Source organism: Microtus pennsylvanicus, chromosome 9, assembly GCF_037038515.1.
Source record: "Microtus pennsylvanicus isolate mMicPen1 chromosome 9, mMicPen1.hap1, whole genome shotgun sequence".
In the NCBI taxonomy this organism is placed as follows: Eukaryota; Metazoa; Chordata; class Mammalia; order Rodentia; family Cricetidae; genus Microtus; species Microtus pennsylvanicus.
Window position 1 is genome coordinate 36,603,036 of NC_134587.1, and position 20,536 is coordinate 36,623,571.

Genomic DNA, 20,536 nt, shown 5'->3' on the forward strand with positions numbered 1-20,536 from the left:
TTTCACGTGGGTGCTACACATCAAAGAGAACATTCTACCCATCAGGTTGTTTCTCTAGCCCTTCCAGCAAATCTTTGTCTCTCTTCCATATATTTTACACTTGTAATTTTAGCAGTATTATCAAATAATTCCAAAGATCTGTATCTGAATACTCTCTTTTGGTTGTTTCCCCATTTAAAATCTTTTACAGTTTCATATACAGGGATCTGTAATCCTATTCAACTCATCCTCTCCCTCTCCCACCAAGCCTTTTCAACAAGCCCAACCACTACGTTTTCATCTTCTTTTTCCATGGGATCCACTGATTTAATTGAAGTTGCTCTCAGAAACATGGCAGAAGATTATTTGCCAGAGCAATAGCAGATCATCAATTACACTATCTCTGAGAAATTCAGGCTTCTGAGTGCTGACATATTCTTCTCTGGAATGTTCACTTGGTGTTTGAACACTAACCTCACCAACTCTCTTTATGCTTCACCTTCACATAAGAGGGCTCCCTCTCATAGTCTCGTGCCATATTAACACCAGTACAGATGTCAATCCTCATTTCCAACAAAAAATAATGTTCTCGAAAAGCTACATGAGACAATGAAATATAGACTAGCCCCACTTGGATGAAGGGTGAATGACATGTGCCCCAGAAATAACATAGCCTTCTCAATAATGTATATTGATAAAAACTGGGCGTTCATTCTTCAGAGCAACCCATATTTCAAAATCTCTGCTGGTAATTAGTAGAAGCAGTGATTCCAACCAAATCTAGGCTTGGAATTAAATAAACTATGTGTACTCACAAGCAATTATCTGCCAAAGGAATTGGGTATTTGCAAACAACACAGGACATAAATCCTGTGAGGCATAGGAACACATTAAACAAAAATATTTACCTAAGTCTTTTTTGACATAAAACATTGTTTCAGCAAAATCCTATGATTCATATATTTCTTTCAAAATAAAATAATATTTTAAAATCAAATTTGAACCAAACACAATACATTTCATATGAAATGTCAACTAACAAGCTTAGAAAACAGGTTTTGTACCATAAACCTTCAAATAATTTAAACAGAAGCAAAATAGAATACCTCTCTCAAAACTAACATCATAATCTTCATGTTTATCTCTTAGAGTTATAATGACGGTTATTGGGGACCTCTGAGTGCCAGCTCAGTATCTCTTTCAGGGTTCCAAAGACTTACAGCAAACACGGGACTTAGATCTGAGGACAAAATAAACTCTCCACTACATACTTCTGGCATTAGTTTCTTTCTTCTTCTATTCTGAAATTTCCAGTTTATATTTAAATGCAAAGCAAAAGCAATTCTCTGAGCTTGGATGTCCATTTGTCTTTGAAGGTCCCAAATGTGATCTGTATGAAGACTCCTTTCCTGACTTCATGTTCTGAGATAGTTGAAGGGAGAGGTGATATCTAATTTATCTCAAGGAACAGAACAAGGATATGACTACAGGGACAGAGGTTTCCGGCCACATGACTAAATTTCCCACTGGAGGCTCCGCAGAGTGTTGGGGGTTGACCCAATATACCAGTACACGGGAAAGAATTGTGTCCCATAATCCCTACTCTGCTGAATCTTTCACGAAAGGAGAGTGCTCATGGTTTCAGAAGAGATCTACCATAAAAACGACTGATATACAAAAGATATAGGCAGCACCTTGCAAATCTGAGTTTATCTCCATCAGAATGCATTCATTTGGGTGGGTCAGTCTTCTGCTCTCTCAACTGAAATCTCACTGCATGATTCCTGACAGTAAACTAAGAGTCGTAAAATATATACTAGAACATACAGTGATAAGTACCAAGCTGCTCAAAGTTTTATATTAAAGATAGTAATAAAAATAATTTTATATAAGAATGGAAAAATTGAAGTCAAACAAACAAAAAGAGAATCCTGGCTCTAGAGAAATTTCCAGGAATCCACAAGAATGATGATTCCAGCCATCTAAGATCCTAAGCAGTAAAGGATAGAGAGCCCAAACTTGCCTTGCCTTGTAGTCAGACTGAAGCATAATAATTCTAAGGTGATATTAAAAGTTTATTCAGTGCTTTTTTTAAAACTATGAATGTTCAAGAGGTATTAAAATACTTGAGGGAAGCATTCTTTGATCATGAAAAAAACATGTTTGTAATGCTTTAAAAGGAAGATGCTTTAAAACCCAAGCGTAGATTAGATGGGAACATTTCAGTCTGGAGGGGGTTTGTTCAGCATGCAAATAGAATTTAGGAAGATTATATTTCTGTATCATTTTCCACCCATAAAGCAACAGCCAATCCTGCTCAGCTTTTCTTTGGCGTTCTATCTTCTCACAAAATGTTCTATTGATCTAGAGATACCGAGAGGTGGGAAGTGCAACAGTGATTGGCTTCTAAGGAAATGTCAAGCATTTTTGTTCATGTCCAACCACACTTGCCCTGCTCATTGAAAGGAAAGTTAAGGAATCTTTTTTTTTTTGTTTGTTTGTTTTTTTGTTTTTCGGTTTCTCCATTTATTGACAGTCATTTCCTGACATTCTATTATGAAAATTTCCCAGAAAGTCATACTGGAGTCAGAATCTGCTTTTGTCAAATATCAGTTGGGTACCTATGGACAAATAAGTTAATATTTTCCATCTATAAAATAGAGGTTGTGATTCTTACCCCATACTATTGTGTGAAGAAAAATGAGAATTCAGCTGGACTTGATGTATGGTGGATTTCAATAAAAAATACCCCCGTAGGTATTTGCATACCTGGTCCAAGTTAAGGAATCTTAAGCTTTGAAAGTCAGAATAAAAAGAGCTTATCAGCTAGCATTGTGTCAATACAACACTTATCTTCCTAGCCTGATTAATTGGATCCTAACAGAGAAATAGAAAGGAATAAAAGCTTTATCAGAGAAGTCTCTTTTGTATATTATACAAGCCAATTTAAAAAATATTTTACCTACTCTGTGACCATTTTAATATTAAGCAAAATAATATCATTTATAAAACTGAAAACAATATCTCATAGCATTATTTAAGTGTTTGGTTGTTCCTTCCTCCTAGATGTATGCCACCACTATTGTGTGAATTCTGAATCATGTACCATTGGGAATGATGGAAGTGTTGAATGTGTCTGTCCAACACGCTATGAAGGACCGAAATGTGAGATTGACAAATGTATACGGTGCCATGGCGGACACTGTATTATAAATAAAGACAATGAAGATATACTTTGCAAGTAAGTAAGCGCTTATTTTAGGTTATAAAGCGCCTGTATATAAAAGACGCATGGTTCCAAAATAAAGTATAAAGTAAATGTAACATTTTAATCAAAAGTTCGGCTTGTCCAACAATTCATTGTTTTTAGCTAGAGATGAAGTTCAAATAAGCTCACTCTTCAACACTTTTGCAAATATCTGAAGAAGGTGAACATCAATGGTAGTATCAGATTATTCCAGAAATGAAATATAGCCAAGAAGCAAGCAATAGTGAAAATATTTAAAAGTCTATATGTTGAGCTAAGGATATGACCATATTTACCTACCGAGGGTTTAATTCACAGTGAAAGCAGAACAATGAGGAGAGAGAGGAGGAGCAGGAAAAAGAGATGGTGGTGGGAGGCATGGAAGAGACCTAAACAGAAGGAAACAGCAATGATGAGTACTTAGGGTATCTGCAAGTGATGGCTCATGAATCCAAGAGCATCATGGTGTATAAAGGCCAGTGACATTGCACAAAATGTAAAGGAGCTAGGCCTAGAGCCACATATATTTTTAAGCATTACTATTTTAGTTCTACATTCAATAGAGTGAGATAGGAGGAATCCATGAAATTGTAGAACAAGTTTGGTCATGTGAAGTTAACCCCCAAATCCACGTTTTTAGGAGAGAACCAACTTCCAAACTTTTTCTTCTGACCTCCATACACAGAGCCTCTTGTTGGAATAATGGATGCAAGTATGTGGACTGTTCAATGTAAAGTTTTTCATTAATAGTAATTTCTTATTCATAACCACAGTGAGTAGATTGGAATTTTTCAAATTCATTTTCTGATTAAGTGTCTTTTCATTTGAGATTATAATTCTATTTTATTGGTTTGAATTGAACCTTCTGGGTTGAAGCAATATATATCTTCAATGGACATAGGCACTAAGCCTTTTCTTTTCCTGCTCTGACTGAGAATTTCTATCTAAAACAAGTATATTAAATTATGGGTTCTAGGAAGCAGAGTGGGTATGTACAAGTTCTACTTCTGTTGTCTTTTGAAATTTGTCTTTACAACTAAGTGAATAGGAACAGGACTCAGCAACTAAGATTCGTGACATTCAGCTTGTACCAGAAAACAACTTCTTGCCATGAGGTGAGAGGTCAGTCCTCATGCCAAAGTACTTTGAAAGAAGTACTCTAAAAGAAGTATCTATGAAGGACTGGATTCTGTCATCTACTTTGCTTATGAGTATAATGAATCAGAGTAAGAAACGTAAGAGTGTTCCATAAAGCATCCCTGCCACTGAGTGCTCTATGACTTGTCAGATGAGTTATGTTACTCTGTAAAGGCAGATCCAATAAAATTTTATTGCAGGCAATGACACAAAGTTTTATTTATTTTTTATTTGCTCTCACTATAGCATTTACTGTAAATGTGTTTTGTGTTATCTTTATGAATGGCATAAACTAGACCTAACAAGCTGAATCATTTGAAAGTGTACTCCTTTTCATTCAGGTAATTAAAAACAGGACTGATATTACTTTAATAATTACATAAAATCAAAATGAATACTCACATGGATCACACAAGTCACATGGTTGCAAAAAGCTCAACAGTTCTTACTCACGAAAGAGTTTTATTTAAGTTTGTACATGTGAAGGACTTTTTGTTTGTTTGTTTATTTGCTTTGTTGGTTGTTTTTTGTTTTAAACAAAATAAGATATAATAAGATAAAATAAAACCATCGTATCAAAGTTGGACAACACAAACTAACAATATGAAAAGTTCCAAGAATAAAAGTACCACTTGTTTGCACATTCAAGATTCCCATAAAAACACTAAACTGAAAGCAACTATGTATTCCCAGGGGACCTGGTAGAGACCAGTGTTAGCTCTATCCCTGTTGCTTCAGACTCTGTGAGTTCCATTCCTATGAGCTTTGCTCACTTGATTTAGAGGGCATTGGTCTCCAGGTGTCCTCCTTATCCTCTGGCTCTTAAATCATTCTGACTTCTCCTCCCCAGGTTTTCCTGACCTTGGGGAGGGATTTGATGGAGACCTTTCACTGAGAACTGTATGTTCCAAGGTCTCACTCTGTTCAAAATATCTGGATATGGGTTGATGTATTTTTTTTTCCATGAGTGGAGACGAATATCATCAGGTGTCATTTTCATCACTACATTTTAATTTTTGTTATATTTTGTTATTTGCTTGTTTTTGAATCAGTCATATTTTTTTTAACATAGGTTAAACCTGGCCTCTCTAGTCTCTCTTTTTTTTTTCACTCAATCAGTACCAGGTTTGGAGTAGGCTTTAAGTCAAATCCAACATTGCTTTGTTACTTGCTCAAGTTTTGTGCCATTATTGTCCTAGCATATTTTTTAAGTGGGACATATTGTAGATCAAAGGCTTTGTAGCTGGATTGGTGTTTATGTTTCTCTTTTGGTATCTTTCAGAATACCTCCCCATCCAAAAGACACTAGAAAATAGGGATAAAGGTTCTATGGAGGCACAAACTCAGCATCTCTCTGCTCAGTGAGTTGTGGAGGTGTTGTCTTCAACAATGGGGCCTTGCTGACATTTTTTTTTTTTTTTGGAGAACAATCTATTGTCTTGGCAACAACAGAGTTGTTTTTGCATTTCCATGGACCCTTTTAGCCAACAATTCAATTGGATGTAACCCAGTCCCAATTATTTGGTGATAAGAGATGGCTAGGTGGGACACCATCCTTCTCACTAATGGGAGACTTTATTGGGATCACCTTTGTATACTATAAGAAGCCAGCCTGGTCTACAAGAGCTAGTTCCAGGACAGGCTCCAAAACCACAGAGAAACCCTGTCTCGAAAAACCAAAAAAAAAAAAAAAAAAAAAGAAGAAGAAGTTTTCACTGTACTGAATTGTGCTCCTCATGACCTCTGCTCCTCATCAGAGCTAGTTACATAATGTTTTTGTTGAGTCTCTTCCACTTACACTAATATTTGTGGCTATAAACTATCTACAGACTCTTATGACAGTGATCATCACTACATATTATTCTTGGAGATAGAAGTAAATACCATTGAAGAGAAGCGTGTAACTTATGTTGAACCATTCAGAGAGGAACCATTTGATATTATCTTTCCTATCAATTTTTTTGTATTTACTAGATAACTTGAAAGTAACATTTGAGAATTGATTAAACCAGAGATTTTGAGTTTATTTGAACTTTATGTGATTTTTATAAAAAATGACATATAGGAAATTGAGGCATTAAGTAGTATTTGTTCCAGTTGCAAATTCAAATAAAACATTAATAGGAAAAGAACAAAAGTTATCACAGATGATGGAAACAGGAATTTAAAACAATTAATTTGCATTATTTCCACTTTTGTATAATTATCATTAATTATATAATATTTTTATCATTTTATATAAAACTCTGCAATATGTAATGAGATAATTCTTCCTCTTTGACATTATTCCTTTACTAGAATCATAATCTATAACTTTTCCTGCCTTTGTGTTCAATAAAGCTTGGAAAGGAGGAAAAGAAGTGCCTTCACACTTAACATTTCAGAAGGCAGTACTATTGACTGTATATTTTGGCTCACTTTGCGTGTGTATTGTAAAGCCCATGTTCAGATCAGCTGTAAAAGATCTTACACCCTCTATTAATGAGGAATGTGAGACCTTTGCCATGATGGGCTCTGGGTTTACACAGTCCCATTTTACAACTTGCACACAGTGAATTCACCACTCCTATTGATATTTAAAAGATATTCTATTTTGAAATAGAGGCTCTGTAGAATTGTCTTCAAATTCAAAAGCTGACCAAGATTATATTCCAGCCACCATACAATCTACAGGAAAACAGGTGAATGTACACATAGTAAGAAAATTATGAAGAGGAAGTTGGCTTCCTTTCATTCTCAGGCATTTTAATGTCACTCGGGAATTCTCTAGACAGGGTGTGCTGTATCTTGAGGAAGCTGAGGTGAGATAGTGTTATTAGTAAAATCAAGTCTAGGGAAGGGATGCTCTGCAAAAGTCATCTACCACAGGAAGGTCAGAAATATCAGTCAAGTGTGCTGAAGCCTAATTCAGTACCAAGGTCATGTCTACACTTGTAAAACAACTGACTTTGTTATCAATTGACGACCAATACCAGTATGAAATTGTATTCTACTTTAAAATAGCATGTATATAGCTGTTTACAAATGCTTCAGCAAGGAAATCAAGTTACCCAATGACCTGGAACATAGATATATACAGTTTCCACATTTTCTTAGGAGTATACCATGGCCAATACAGTTGTTTGTTTAACATACAAGACCGTGTTTTTGTTTTTGTTGTTGTTGTTGTTGTTGTTGTTGTTTGTTTAGGATTGCTAGGTCCATTTTAAATTGAAGGAGGATGGTGTTTATTTCCAGCCCAGGCATGTAATGTAACTATTATTAGTCTCTGAGGTGTGATTTTCAAGAGTACCCAGCTGTTTGTGCTCCTGCATGACTCCTTCACTACTAGCTTTAGATTTTCACTAACTAACTCAATTTTGACAATAAAAAATTTAAGGACATAGAAGCTCACACCTGTAAGTGCTGTATTCTATAGGGTGAGGTACAAGAACTTATATGAAATCATAGACCAGACTTGGCTATGTAATACGTCACATATGCTTGGGCTGGAAAGTAACACCTTGCGTCAAAACAAAGCAACATGTGTCACGTTGAATTGAATAATATGTATTTAACATGTGAATTAATTTGATATTTTTATTTCCAGTAATGTTTATTTTTATACCTGTGTACACAGCTTTGGGGCACAATCATATCACAGTGCACATGAAGGCCAGATGATCAAGTCTAAGAGTTACATGTCATCTACTTGGGTGACAAACGCCTTTACCTACAGAATCATATTCCTAAACTAATACCACCGGGCAACCAATTCTGTAGAGTCAGAACCAAAATGATGCTTGTGAATAGCCTAACAAATCTACCTAATTGTTAACCTTAGGCAATGAGAGTCTCTTCCTTGAAAGAGGTGAATAACATTCCCAAGGATGACACACAATATTTCATCTGGCCTCTAGACACCCAAGAACATAAACTCATGTACTCTTAAGTGAATATATATGTATATATACCTTCATACAGGTTTAAAATAATTACAATGCTAACTTTTCTCTATAGAAAAATCCTATAGTGAGAACAAAAATCCATTATAATTCTGTAGTGTGCCTTATAGCTCACCGTTAAGTGATCAAGTTCCAGTTAACTAAAAAATAAATTCATCATGCCCTAACATATGAGTGATATACAAGAGTATTTTCTAAACATGTATTTAGCTGCTTTAAAGTTTTATCAAACAACTATGTTGAAAATTAGTAAAATGCAAACATAATCTGCCCTTATTCTAATAAGCAAATATCTGCACATCTGCAAACATTAGATTTAAACCCAAACCAGAGGATTTCAGATGATGCCTTTTCTAGCTTTCAGGTGTTTTGTGTCAACCTTCAACACCAATAATACTGGTGGTAACCATGTTATTTTTTTCTTTCGTTGCTGCAGCTGCACTAATGGAAAGATTGCCTCTAGCTGTCAATTATGTGACGGTTACTGTTACAATGGTGGCACATGCCAGCTGGATCCTGAAATTAATGTACCTGTGTGTGTGTGAGTATCTCCTAATGTGGATAATTTGCATAAGACAAAGCTGCATGTAGGTGGAGTCATAATCCTAATGTTTTCCTTTCTTGGGGCAATATTTTTATAAAGTAGGTGTGTCATGCGTATCTCTGGTCAATAGTCCCTCATTGGTACATGTGCTACATAAACCCTTTCTCATCAGTTTCTTAAAGATCTCTTGAGGAATAGCTTATTCAGTTCTTAGCATCATATCATCTCAGACATTCATAAGTTTCAACTTGGAAATTCTTGGAAAACTGATGTGGTTTTATTGACCTTATTAAGCTGTGTGAAACCTACAGATTATTGTGTATGTGTGTATGTGCACGCACTCGTGTGCGTGTGTGTATTCCTCAGTACTTAGGAATATTCTTGCCAAAAGAATATGGACTATATTTTCAAATATATAATATTATCTGATGATTGTATTAGACTTAGAGTATGAAAAAAAAATATAAACCAATTAAGTTCGTGGCTCTCTCAGAGTACATTATGTGCAGCTGGGTTACTAAATAGTTAGGAGATTTAATATTTTTTCCATCTCAGTTTGCTGATTTCCTAGAACAGACCACCTAAAGCCATTCTGATGTGGTCACTGTACTGAGTTTTGTTTTAACTGAGTAAAGGAATGATGCCCACGAGTGAATCCAATAAATATCCTGCCCCCCTAGTTCTCAGAGGAACATACCATCAGGGTATACGTGAGGGAGGAAAGCATTCCAGGGAACATTTTATTTTATATTACTTTCAATGTATAAGATAAATTTAAACATATATGGCAAAAAGTCAGACGCTTTATTCAGTTGTATTTTACTGGAATTCTGCAGATGCTCTGTGGGGTTTAAAAGTCAGCGCTGTGACCAGAAAGAGAACCCTTGTGATCACTACTGTCAGAATGAGGGGATGTGCACTTTAACTGCGTTTAATGAGCCGAGATGCAAGTAGGTTTAACCTTCCACTTACTGCTGCGCTTCCTGTGACATCATTTCAGGCCACAGTTCATTGGTTTAAATCATGAGCATCCACATGCATTTCACAGTGTATACTTAATCTCGGGGCTCATCTCTGTCACATGTACTTAACCTATGCTTTGCTCACAGATCACTGTGTATGCCACAGACTGCTAGAGTGTGTAGTAATATCGCAGGTGATGAAAAAGCTACTCAGGCTTGCTCGTAAAATTACAGATGCTAAAACAGGAGACTTTAATCCAAGGAGGACAGAAACAAGAGGTTTAAAGTCTGTAGCTACTACATTTCAGGCAATGATTTTTTAAGTTTGACTTTTTCTATTTCAAAAACTGATGGGATAATATACTATTTGTTTCCTTTATGTACATTGAAAACTGTATGACTTATTACATTAAGAAAAAGTGCATGCCAATATATTTCAAGAAATTTAATTTCACTATAGTTTGCATCATTTTTCCTTCCTTTAGTTTGTGATGACTTTGGGGTAGTCCATGGAAAGTAAACACATATTTTCTGCTTCCAGCATCTCCTCTAGGCTCACTACAGTAGAAAGACCTATATCTGGTTCTTTCTTAATACTCAGTGTTAAAATCAGCAGTTTTGAAGGACACCTTGGAGTAGCCTCACTGGAGTCATGGTCAGCCTATCCAATAAAACTGTAAAGCAAGTCAGGCTAAAATTCTCGATTTCATTTCCAAAACTTGGCTATTTTTGTTACAATTAACTGCTGAGATTTTGAGGCAAAAGCTTGGACTTAAAAGATGTGGTTCTGAGGATGGCATTCCCGTTTAAATTCAAGAGGAACGTTTGGAAGTTTATGAGCCCTACAACAAAAGTTTTGCTGACACTTCAGGGGCAAAATGATGCTTGATCCTTGGGATACGTCTGGAGGGAAGACTAGGTAGAAGAGCGAGTCACTATTATTCAAATTGACTGAGTTCAGGTGCTTTTTGGCCAAAAAACAATGAAGACTTATTTGAGGTTAGTTTTAGCATCACTGAAATCTCTGTCCTAGATCCTAGCCTTGGTTTATTCTGTCAGTGTTTCAGTGCTTTGGTGCAATGTCTGCACATCATAGCAGCTCTTGTTTCTTATTCATCAGAAAGAGTTACCAGGATAACTTCCTGTGCAAGGATTCCCTATGTCAGCAGAATATGAAAACTCATTCAAATGGCTATAGCACTCCACAGTAATCTTTATCTTTAAACACATAGTACCAGGGATTGATAATCAGTGAAGTTGGTAAATGCAAAAGAAGAACACAGTGTTTACAGGACTTTAGGGAACGTCTTCATTTTTATGTAACATTATCTCTGTGTCTATTTGTCGTTATGGAAGTCATGCCTGTACTTGGATTTTTCTAAGTCCTTCAATTTTGTTGGCAAGCAGAAGTAGTAATGGTTATTATACAAACTTGAAACAGTTAGGTCATAAAAAGTATAGAGAAAATATATTATCAAATGTTCAGTAATCCATTTACCAAATATAAATAATCAATGAGTAAGACACTTGTTAAATTAGACATATTAATAACCATAAAACTGAAAGAGAAGTACATTATATATTCTTCATATTTTATGTGTACTCTTATGCTATTATCTAACTGCTGTACCTTATTCAAGATGACACACTGTGGTCACACACATCTGATCAACTGTGCATGATTATAGAATTTTATGTTCTATCCTTTAATCATCCCAATATATAATGCTAAAGAACATAAAATTTATTTTGAGTCAATGAGCATATTTGAAGAGAAAATAAAATTATCCCTTAATTGTTACAATAGAAATAATATCAGAGTATAGGGTGAAAACAGGTGAATAAGGAATTATGTATAATTCAAAGTGGGATAATCAAAGGCCTTTTTTGGTGTCAGTAATATTTTGAAACAAAAATTACAGGAGCATTAGAAGTAAGGAATAGGTGAAACACTGAGGAAAACAGAATTTATTGAAAATAAAATCAATGTGGAAGTTACAATGAATGTTACTGAGAGCACGAGATCACTGGGAGCAAAGATATTGTGAACTTTTATTTATTTATTTATTAAAGATTTCTGCCTCCTCCCAGCCACTGCCTTCCATTTCCCTCCCCCGATCAAGTCTCCCTCCCACATCAGCCCAAAGAGCAATCAGGGTTCTCTGCCCTGTGGGAAGTCCATGGACCACCCACCTCCATCTAGGTCTAGTAAGGTGATTTTTGAGAGATATTTGCTGCCATGAAGATCAAGAAGAAAGACAAATTGGAGAAGTTTGTTCGTGAGCAATTTCCTGTGGACTAAAGAATCAAGAGTTGTTTCAGTCCCAGAAAGATTAAGCATTATATATGGCTCATTACCTTGGACAAGGCAGCTATTGAGAGGGGTGTGCGAAGCCCCATTGAGACAGAATTCACACACAGCTGGGACCTTTAGGGTGAGGCAGTAAGAAATAACAGACACATTCTCCTCATTGTTTAGTTAGGAGCTCAAGAAAGAAAAATATAAGAATAGAGGAAAATAATTTTGCACTGAGACTTTAAGCCGTTAAGAAGGTTGTTCCATTAACGTCCAGCTTTTAAGTAATATGATGGTAGACAAGTGAGATCAGGTTTTCTCTCATGCTCATGCCTCTTAGGAGGGAATTTCACAGTGTACAAAAACAGAAACAAAAAAAAGTCTTAGCTGTGTTTAGGGTATTTACAATTCTTATAGTTATAACATGTAAGTAAGTTTTAAAAACTTAATAGCACCTATAGTTATATGTAATAAAAAGTAATCCAACTAAAGGATTATACAGCTCCCACAGCACCTTCTTAGCAGCCGAATCTTTAGGTGCGGAGATGTGTTGGAAGTGTTTTTCAGCCCCATCTTTAATGGTAGTGATCGGTATCTTTAGTGAAAACCTGATGTGTACTATTTCACCTAAAATCTTTATAGAAAACAAAGGCTGCTCTGAGAGTCTCAAGTGCTGCCTGCTTTTGTTTCAATGGCATATCATTTTTCCTTCTTCATGGAGAGAACTCCTATCTGAATTGTATAGGACTAGCGTGCATGGTTGGAAAGTCAATAAAGTATTCAGATCTTATGAAGGTGACAGCCCAGTTTTTCCACCTAGAAATTTTATTGCTCTATCCTTCAATTTAGGGAACAGATTTGTTCGTTGAAAGCCTTCCCTTTTGTCTCTAGATAGCCATTTTCATTTATTACTTTGTGAGCAACAGAAAGAAAATGGCAAAGAAAAGCAAAGGAACAGAACAGTATATTTTTACACTTACTTGGAGGAAGTTTTGTCAGTTTTACAATAGGCCATTGAAAAATTTTAAACTGTATTTTAAAGTTTTTCATTATGCTCTTCTGACAAAATATTAATAGAAAATTATATTTAAAATTTTATTTAATGTATATAAGTGTTTTGTCTGCAAGTATGCCTGGGTGCCACATGCATAACTGGTATCTGCAGAGGCCATCAGAGGGTAGTGGATTCCCTGCAATTGTAGTAAAGATGGTTATGAACCACCATGTGAATGCTGGGACTCAAACCCTGGTCCTCTGGAAGACCAGTTAGTGTTCTTAACTCCTGAACTATCTTTCCAACCACATAAATGAAAAAATACAGAACTCAATAACAAGTGGTCCATGCTTCCTGGAATCTAAGAATTTCCCATAGGATTAGTGACACACTTATGTCAGATCCAAGCTGTGTATGCACCGCGGACCTCCCTCCATGGTATGACTTTATAGCATTACTGATAGTTCTTTCCTTCATCCACAACCAAGAGGTGCTTGGCTCTCCTCTGCCTCCTGTACTCCACTGGCAGCCCACATGCACTTTGCTGTGCATACACAGCCGCTGAAGAAATAGCTGTATGCTACACCTCTGTCTTTGCTGAAGAGGCTCAATAAAACCAGTGTCCCTCTGCAGTTTTATCAGGTTAACTCTTCATGTCATACTGATTCCAAATGGCATGCCACTTCTTGTATGTGACAAGTAGATAGTAAAAATTGGTCCAATTATACTTAACGGAAACTTTTGCAAAGAATTAAATTTAATGAGAAAAATATAAATTTTGCTTTTTGTCACTTTGAGCAGAGGTGATCAAAGTAAATAGTTAGTGAATGTTGGCCTTAATCCACCCTAATCCAAAGAACTAGTTTTCATTAAAGAATAGCAGGTCAGAAAGAATTTTCACAGTGGGAAAAGCTAGACACGAGATATTTGTCTATAAATCAAAGAAAACAGCTTCAGAAAAAAAGTTGCCCACACTTATGCCTTAAAGTTCTAGCCATCAGAACACTGACAAAACACATTTCTTTTAAACCTGTCCATTCTGTGACACTTTTGATTGGCTGCCTTGGCTGTAGACTGTCCTCAGACTGGCCAGTTTGCCGAGAATGTGATGCTTTCTATGTGAGGTCCAGACTTGTATGATTTCTTTTGGGTATACTTCCTTAGAAGTATATCAAGACTTTCCTGATATACCTATCCCCGTGAAGTCTAAACAGAATTTTAAAATGAACCTTTTCCCGAGAACTATTCAGAAATTGTTAGGCACTGTGTGCTCATGGAAGGTTAGTTGCCGTGGAGAGCAAGGAGTTTGTCATTCTGTTGGGAACTCATCCTTTTAGAATGTTACCCTCTGTTTCCTGAAAGATTTTGAGGATATTGAGTTTTAGATCATCCAGAGTTGTACAGCCGCTCAATCTACTTCAGACAGCACAGTGAAATCTTCTAAATTCCAAATGCTCAAATACACTCAGGAGTGGAGTGTTTGTATAGCATATGTAAAAGCTTCTTTTGATACCCAGGACTTCAAAAATAAATAAATAAATAAATAAATAAATAAATAAATAAAATGTATATCACATACAGATATGTTAATACATGCCCATACACATGCAAAATAAACATACTTGTACATGCACAGAGAAAACTCTTAAAGAAAATAATTTAAAGTAGCAATGACGGGTACATATTACTGAAATTTGGATATTGTTGATTTATTTAAATATAATTCTCTGAGTAATTTATATTCTTTTTAAAAACATGAAGAAAAATATATTCTGAAGGTATATTTGAATTTTATGGAAATGGAGAACCAAAAATATTTACTTTGAGTATTTTATTGCTTCTGAAACCAGATCTATTTAGATGCTCACTGTTTTGAAAATGGCAATGTGGCAAAATGCCAGAACACTTCCCACACTGTGTTTTATTTCCTTCTGCCCAGGGGCAAGAATAGTTCCTACATAGTCAGAGCAATATTTCACTATGAAGTTCTATGCTTTATTTTTACATTTCAAACAAAGCTAAAATTCCAACACCCACCCAAACCCCCACTTTTTAACTTCTTGAAAAGTATAGGCATTTGTGTTTGGAGCCATCGATTTCTACAAAGTTCTATCCACGTATCTTGACATCACAGTGGTGTTCACAATTTCCACCACTGTCTGTTGTGGTCCATATTTTATGGAAAATGAACCCCTATTGGGGTGGTCTGTGGACATGAAACATTTCTGTGAAATTGGCTTTTGAATCCTACCTGTAGTCCATGGCACCTTTAAGTTTGTGTGTCTTATTCCTTTCCACAAAATAGTATATTCCGTCCCATAAAATATTTATACTTGGGATTTAGTCATTAATTCCCAACCATTAACATTCATTCTTCATGTATCATTTAATTCCTTTGCATAGAGTTTAAGACTGAGTACCTGTATTTTATTATGTATAAGTTTTCTCAGAGTCAGAAAAAAATAGAATAATTTTTTATCATGCATTTGATCTACTTTATCCTCTTTGTTATTTTAGGATCATTGCTTTTCTGAATATTTGGTAGCTTTTATTGTATTCTATAATGTAAATTCTATATATTATCTTATGAAGAGAAGTTAATTTCACTCATTTTGTTTTGGCTTCTCTAAATGCCATTGTTGGTCATCCACTGTCTTGCTTTGGACCTCCTTTCTCTCTTTCTCTGTGGGATGTGAGAAAAGGGAACATTAGGAAGCCTTCTGACACTACCTGTACAAAGAGATGAGGGAGGGTGTGAAGGAAGGATATTGTCTTAGTCACTCCTCTATTGCTCTAAGGGACACCATGACCAAGGTAACTCTTCTAAAAGAAAGCATTTAAATAGAGAGTTGCTTACAGTATTATCTTAGTCAGTGATCAGTATGGTGGGTATTATGTTGGCAAGCATGGTTCTGGCTACTACTCCAGCAATAGTTGAGAGCTACATTCAGATCCACAGACAAACAGAGGACTTTGAAACCTCAAATGCCACTTCAATGACACACTTCTTCCATCATGGTCATACCTACTATCATAAGGTCACACCTCCTAATTTTTCTAATCTTTCTCAAATAGTGTCACTTCCTGATGAGATTATAGGTGTCATTTTTATTCAAACGGCCAAAGATATTTACAATTTAGAGGATTATCAAGTAAATGGTGAATAATATTAAAGTATTAATTAAATTTTATCAACTTACATTCTGAGTTATGTGTTTGAAATGGGTTCCATAGATAGGAGACGTAATATTGGAGATCCAGATTATCACCGTGGTTTTGAAAGATCTTGCTGACAGGAGGATGTAGTAGAACAGCAGATTTCAACCTGTGTGTGATGACTCCTTTGAGGGTCTAATGCCTGTTGCACTGGTATCACCTAAGCCCATTGAAAAACACAGATACTTACATTATGATTTCTGACAATAGCAAAATTGGAAGTAGGAAGTAAAAATGAAAATAATTTTGTGGTTTCACAAGACAAGGGACTATAAAAGGGTCATATCATTAGGAAGATTGAAAACCACTGTACTAGAAAAAGGCATGAGATTCTAAAATGTATTAATAATGACTCCTAATTTTTAATTTAAAAGAAGACAAAGAATTTTCAAGTTAAAAATGACTTGCATTTCCTAGTAAATAGTACAAAAACCGAACGCGAGACCTTACTTGTTGAGACAGCAGCTGTGTTCAATTTTATCCTTCTATATCTCTCAATGTCTTCATATGAATATACTGCTTTGGTCAATTTCCTGAGACTTTTGTGAAGATTAAAAAGATAATTTATATAAATCACATAGAATTTTTTTTTCAAAGTCGTGACAAACTTTAAAAATTAAGTTTAATAATTAATAAAAATAAATGTAAAAATATTATTTTGACTAGCTTTAAAATGACCAGAAACTGATAGAAAAGCTAGCTCTCTGAAGTCTGCAAAGCGAAGGGAAATGCAGTGAGAATTTCGCAGTGAAAAGAATGTGCTTGCTATTGAGAGAAAAATGTAATGACATAAGAAGCCAATCAATTTTCGGTGTGATGACCTTGACAGAAATGGCCACAGGGAGAGCAGAGAAAGAAATGACAAGATGGAAGCCTCTTGTGACCCTGAAAAACAAGGCAGGAATTGGTTTTAGGGAAAGAGCCAAAATAGCCAGTGAAAGTTTTGATTCCCCAACGTGAGCTTGTGGGAAACTGAGGGCCAGGCACCACAGCAGTCGGTGATGAGCGTCTTCATCTCGTGTGGATTTGCAATTGTTCTAATGTACTGATCTTTTTAGAAACACAAGATTATTTTCCAACTCCTTAGGGGAAAAAAAAAACAATTGGACTTTACAGCCGATGTTTGAGAAATTGTGACTAAGGTTTAAAAGTAAGATAAGGCTCTGTTTAATGTTTTTTTTTTTAAGTAGAAATTATTCCTATGTATTTCCAGGCCTGGTTATGGCCTGACTTCCAGCTTCCATAACCTGGACTGTGGAGGTCTGTCCTTAAGGAGGAGCAGAGCTGCTTACTGTAGACCAGGGCTCTCTAGAGAAGAGCCATGAAAAGTCCAAGAGAGTTTCAGAGTGATTCCAAAAAAAACCTCAGATTTCCGGGATGACGTTGTGCGGGAGAACTCTAGCAGTCTGTGGTGTCCACACTTCAGTCAGATCATTGCATGCTACTGATGCCTCTTGGAGTACTTTCAAAGCATCACGTGTGATGTATGCATGTTGTTTGGAACTGTAAAACCCAAGACAGCCTGCCACATCAGTATCTTTTCAGTCCCAGGAACAGTCTGTTATTTGTTCTAGTTTTGGTCATGCTCTTCAAGCTGTCCAGAATAGATACCACATGAGTCACATTTAACTGCCCAATGTTAAGATTGTACACTGAGAAGATAGTGACCCTGTTTACTAAGTAGATATCAGTGTACTGATAATAGATACCTTTATGTATTACTTATTTTCAAAGGATAAAAGATAGAATTTTTCAAGTTTTCATATTAATTTTTTATCTGTCCCCTCTCCTCCAACCAAATCTAATTCCTTAGGCTCATTTTGAGCTCTGTTTTAAACCACATGCAGCTACCTCTACAGGATCACATAGACCTCCTCCCCCTTTCTTGCCATAAATCATCCCATTATCTCTGAACCCAACACCAGTCCACACTCCCTGCAAACTCACCAGCTATGCTGGCTAAGGAATCAGGTAGGCTAGCCACATGTACTCAAGTCTCTCTCCTTCCCTCCAAATCCAGTGCCCCTTTAGAACCCCCAGCTCCATAGCAGACCACCTACTGCGACCTCCCATTCTTCCCCAGCCATCTCCAGTGTATCTTCCTCTCATTTGAAAAGACACACTGACAAGCAAGCACTTGGAAAGATAGACTTGCTTAACCTGCTGTAGAATTAAAACGTCTTTACAAGTACAGAAATATTACATTAGCCCAATAATGCATAAAATTCTTTTTATGTGTTAGTCAGAATATATTTAAAAATTTTGCTTTAAATGTGTGAGTGTTTTACCTGTCTGCATGTATGGGCATCGTGTATAATGGTACCTGCACAGGCCAGAAGAGGTCATCAGAACTTCAGCTACAGATGGTTGTGTGCCTGCCATGAGAGGGCTTGGAACTGATCCCAAAGAGTAGAAAGTACTCTTTACTGCTGAGCTGTATCTCTAGCCATATAAAATAATTTTAATGTAAAAATTTATATCACATATGTATTCATATGTAGGCTGAGTGTGCTCCCGTTATTTATTTTGATGTGGTAACATTTTCTTGGATTTTAATATAATGTGTGTCAGAATAAAGAAACAAAACCAATACAGGTATTTGTGTAACTGTTATTTATCTATTCAACTTTTACTGTATACTAATGTACTTTATTAGATATCTACTATTTTAACAAAGTTTCATAAGTTTATAACAATTATGTTTTATTTCCTGCATATATTTTATAATTGAACAAAAGGATAAAGTTGCGTTAAACTACCTTTACTTTATAGTACTTGACTCCACAGTATCTTCGTGCAGTTCTTATGAAAGACTGATTCTTATGCTTGACCAACCACATTAGTTTAAAGAGAAAATATCTTAATATTAATCATACAGAAAAAGTTTACTTCTCCTTCCTACTACAAAGATAGTAGTAGAAAGGGTCATCCCATTAAAGCATGAGAGAAATGTAAGTCTATGACGTTTTCTACTGGAAATACAAATCAAATATCACAATCATAATATTATAATAAGATTATACCAACACAGTAAATATTTAATGTGATTATATTAATACTCATAGGCTGATATAATCTGTAAATTTAATATTCTAATCTGTCATAATATTACTCATATTGAAACAGATAACATTCAAGTTTGTTAGTCTTAATGTTTTAAGAAACCTAAAGTATTTATGTTTTAGAATGTTTAAGTTGCTTTGAAAGGGAGCAAAAGAAATAGAAAGGAAGGAGCAAATGGAAAGGGAGAAAGAAGGATATGAATGACAGAGGGTAACCATGTAACATGTAAGTTTATGTGAAAGAAAGAAGTTAGAGCTACGGTAGGCTGTTTTTGTGGGATCATTTGATTTAGCAGGGAAGATGCTTGATCCCTCATGAAAGATGAGACTGTAACAGCATAAACTAGGGACCAAGATTTTAGTCCTAAATTTTATGCGTGTCCTACTAGCAGTTTTGAATTTCAGAGTTAATTGGGAGAATTACCGTACACTTCATTGTAAATTCAAGAGCCTCCTGATAGGATGCATGATACCTTGTCTGAAAAAAAAAAGACACATATTTATGGCACACTGAAATCTCCCTGAAGTTTCAGGTTGATATGAGAAAGAATACTGATACTCACCATACTTTAGGACAGAGAATCAAGCATTAAGAAGTGGTGCAGAAATTCTTGCAATTTTACTTTTTAAAATGTGTTTTTTAGTATTCTGAAACTTTATTAAAAACCTGATACTGTCTTAAGCCAGAAATAATAAATAGAAGCGTTTTTCCTAATGCATTGAGCGATAATTAGGTTTTGTAGTTTTGAAAGTACCATAAAATAACCTCACAATGCTCCTATTACTTATTGTGCTTGGTTGGAAGCATTACTGGACTATGTAGTTTTTCATTTCAAGTGATGGGTAGGTTTCTACTCCTAGGGATAATATGGAAATTGGACACAGATGCAATGTTATAGGATCTGCATAGTGCCCAGAATGCTTCAAAACACCTGTCTCAAACAAATCTGGCTTACACATCTGAATGGCTGGAACCATAAATGTAGTAATGTGCCCAACTATGGAATAGCACTCAATGACAACATCAATCGAGGACAGGGCATAAAATTCAGAAAATGATAATGAAAACTGAGGCAAAATTTCAAATTAAAGAAGAGGGAATTTTTATAACAAAGTATTAAATTGAAGAATTCTTATGGATACATGAGACAATTT

The 20,536-nt window shown here is 35.6% G+C and overlaps 1 protein-coding gene across 1 annotated transcript in view; it reads left to right on the top strand.

The window, feature by feature from the left end:
- The window catches only part of Lrp1b (LDL receptor related protein 1B), a 1,720,116-nt gene that overhangs the window by 1,681,873 nt on the left and 17,707 nt on the right, over positions 1–20,536 (top strand). The window contains exons 85-86 of the mRNA XM_075985306.1: positions 3,046–3,220; positions 8,744–8,848. Of these exons, the coding sequence (XP_075841421.1) occupies positions 3,046–3,220; positions 8,744–8,848 (280 nt within the window). The remainder of the gene's footprint in view (positions 1–3,045; positions 3,221–8,743; positions 8,849–20,536) is intronic.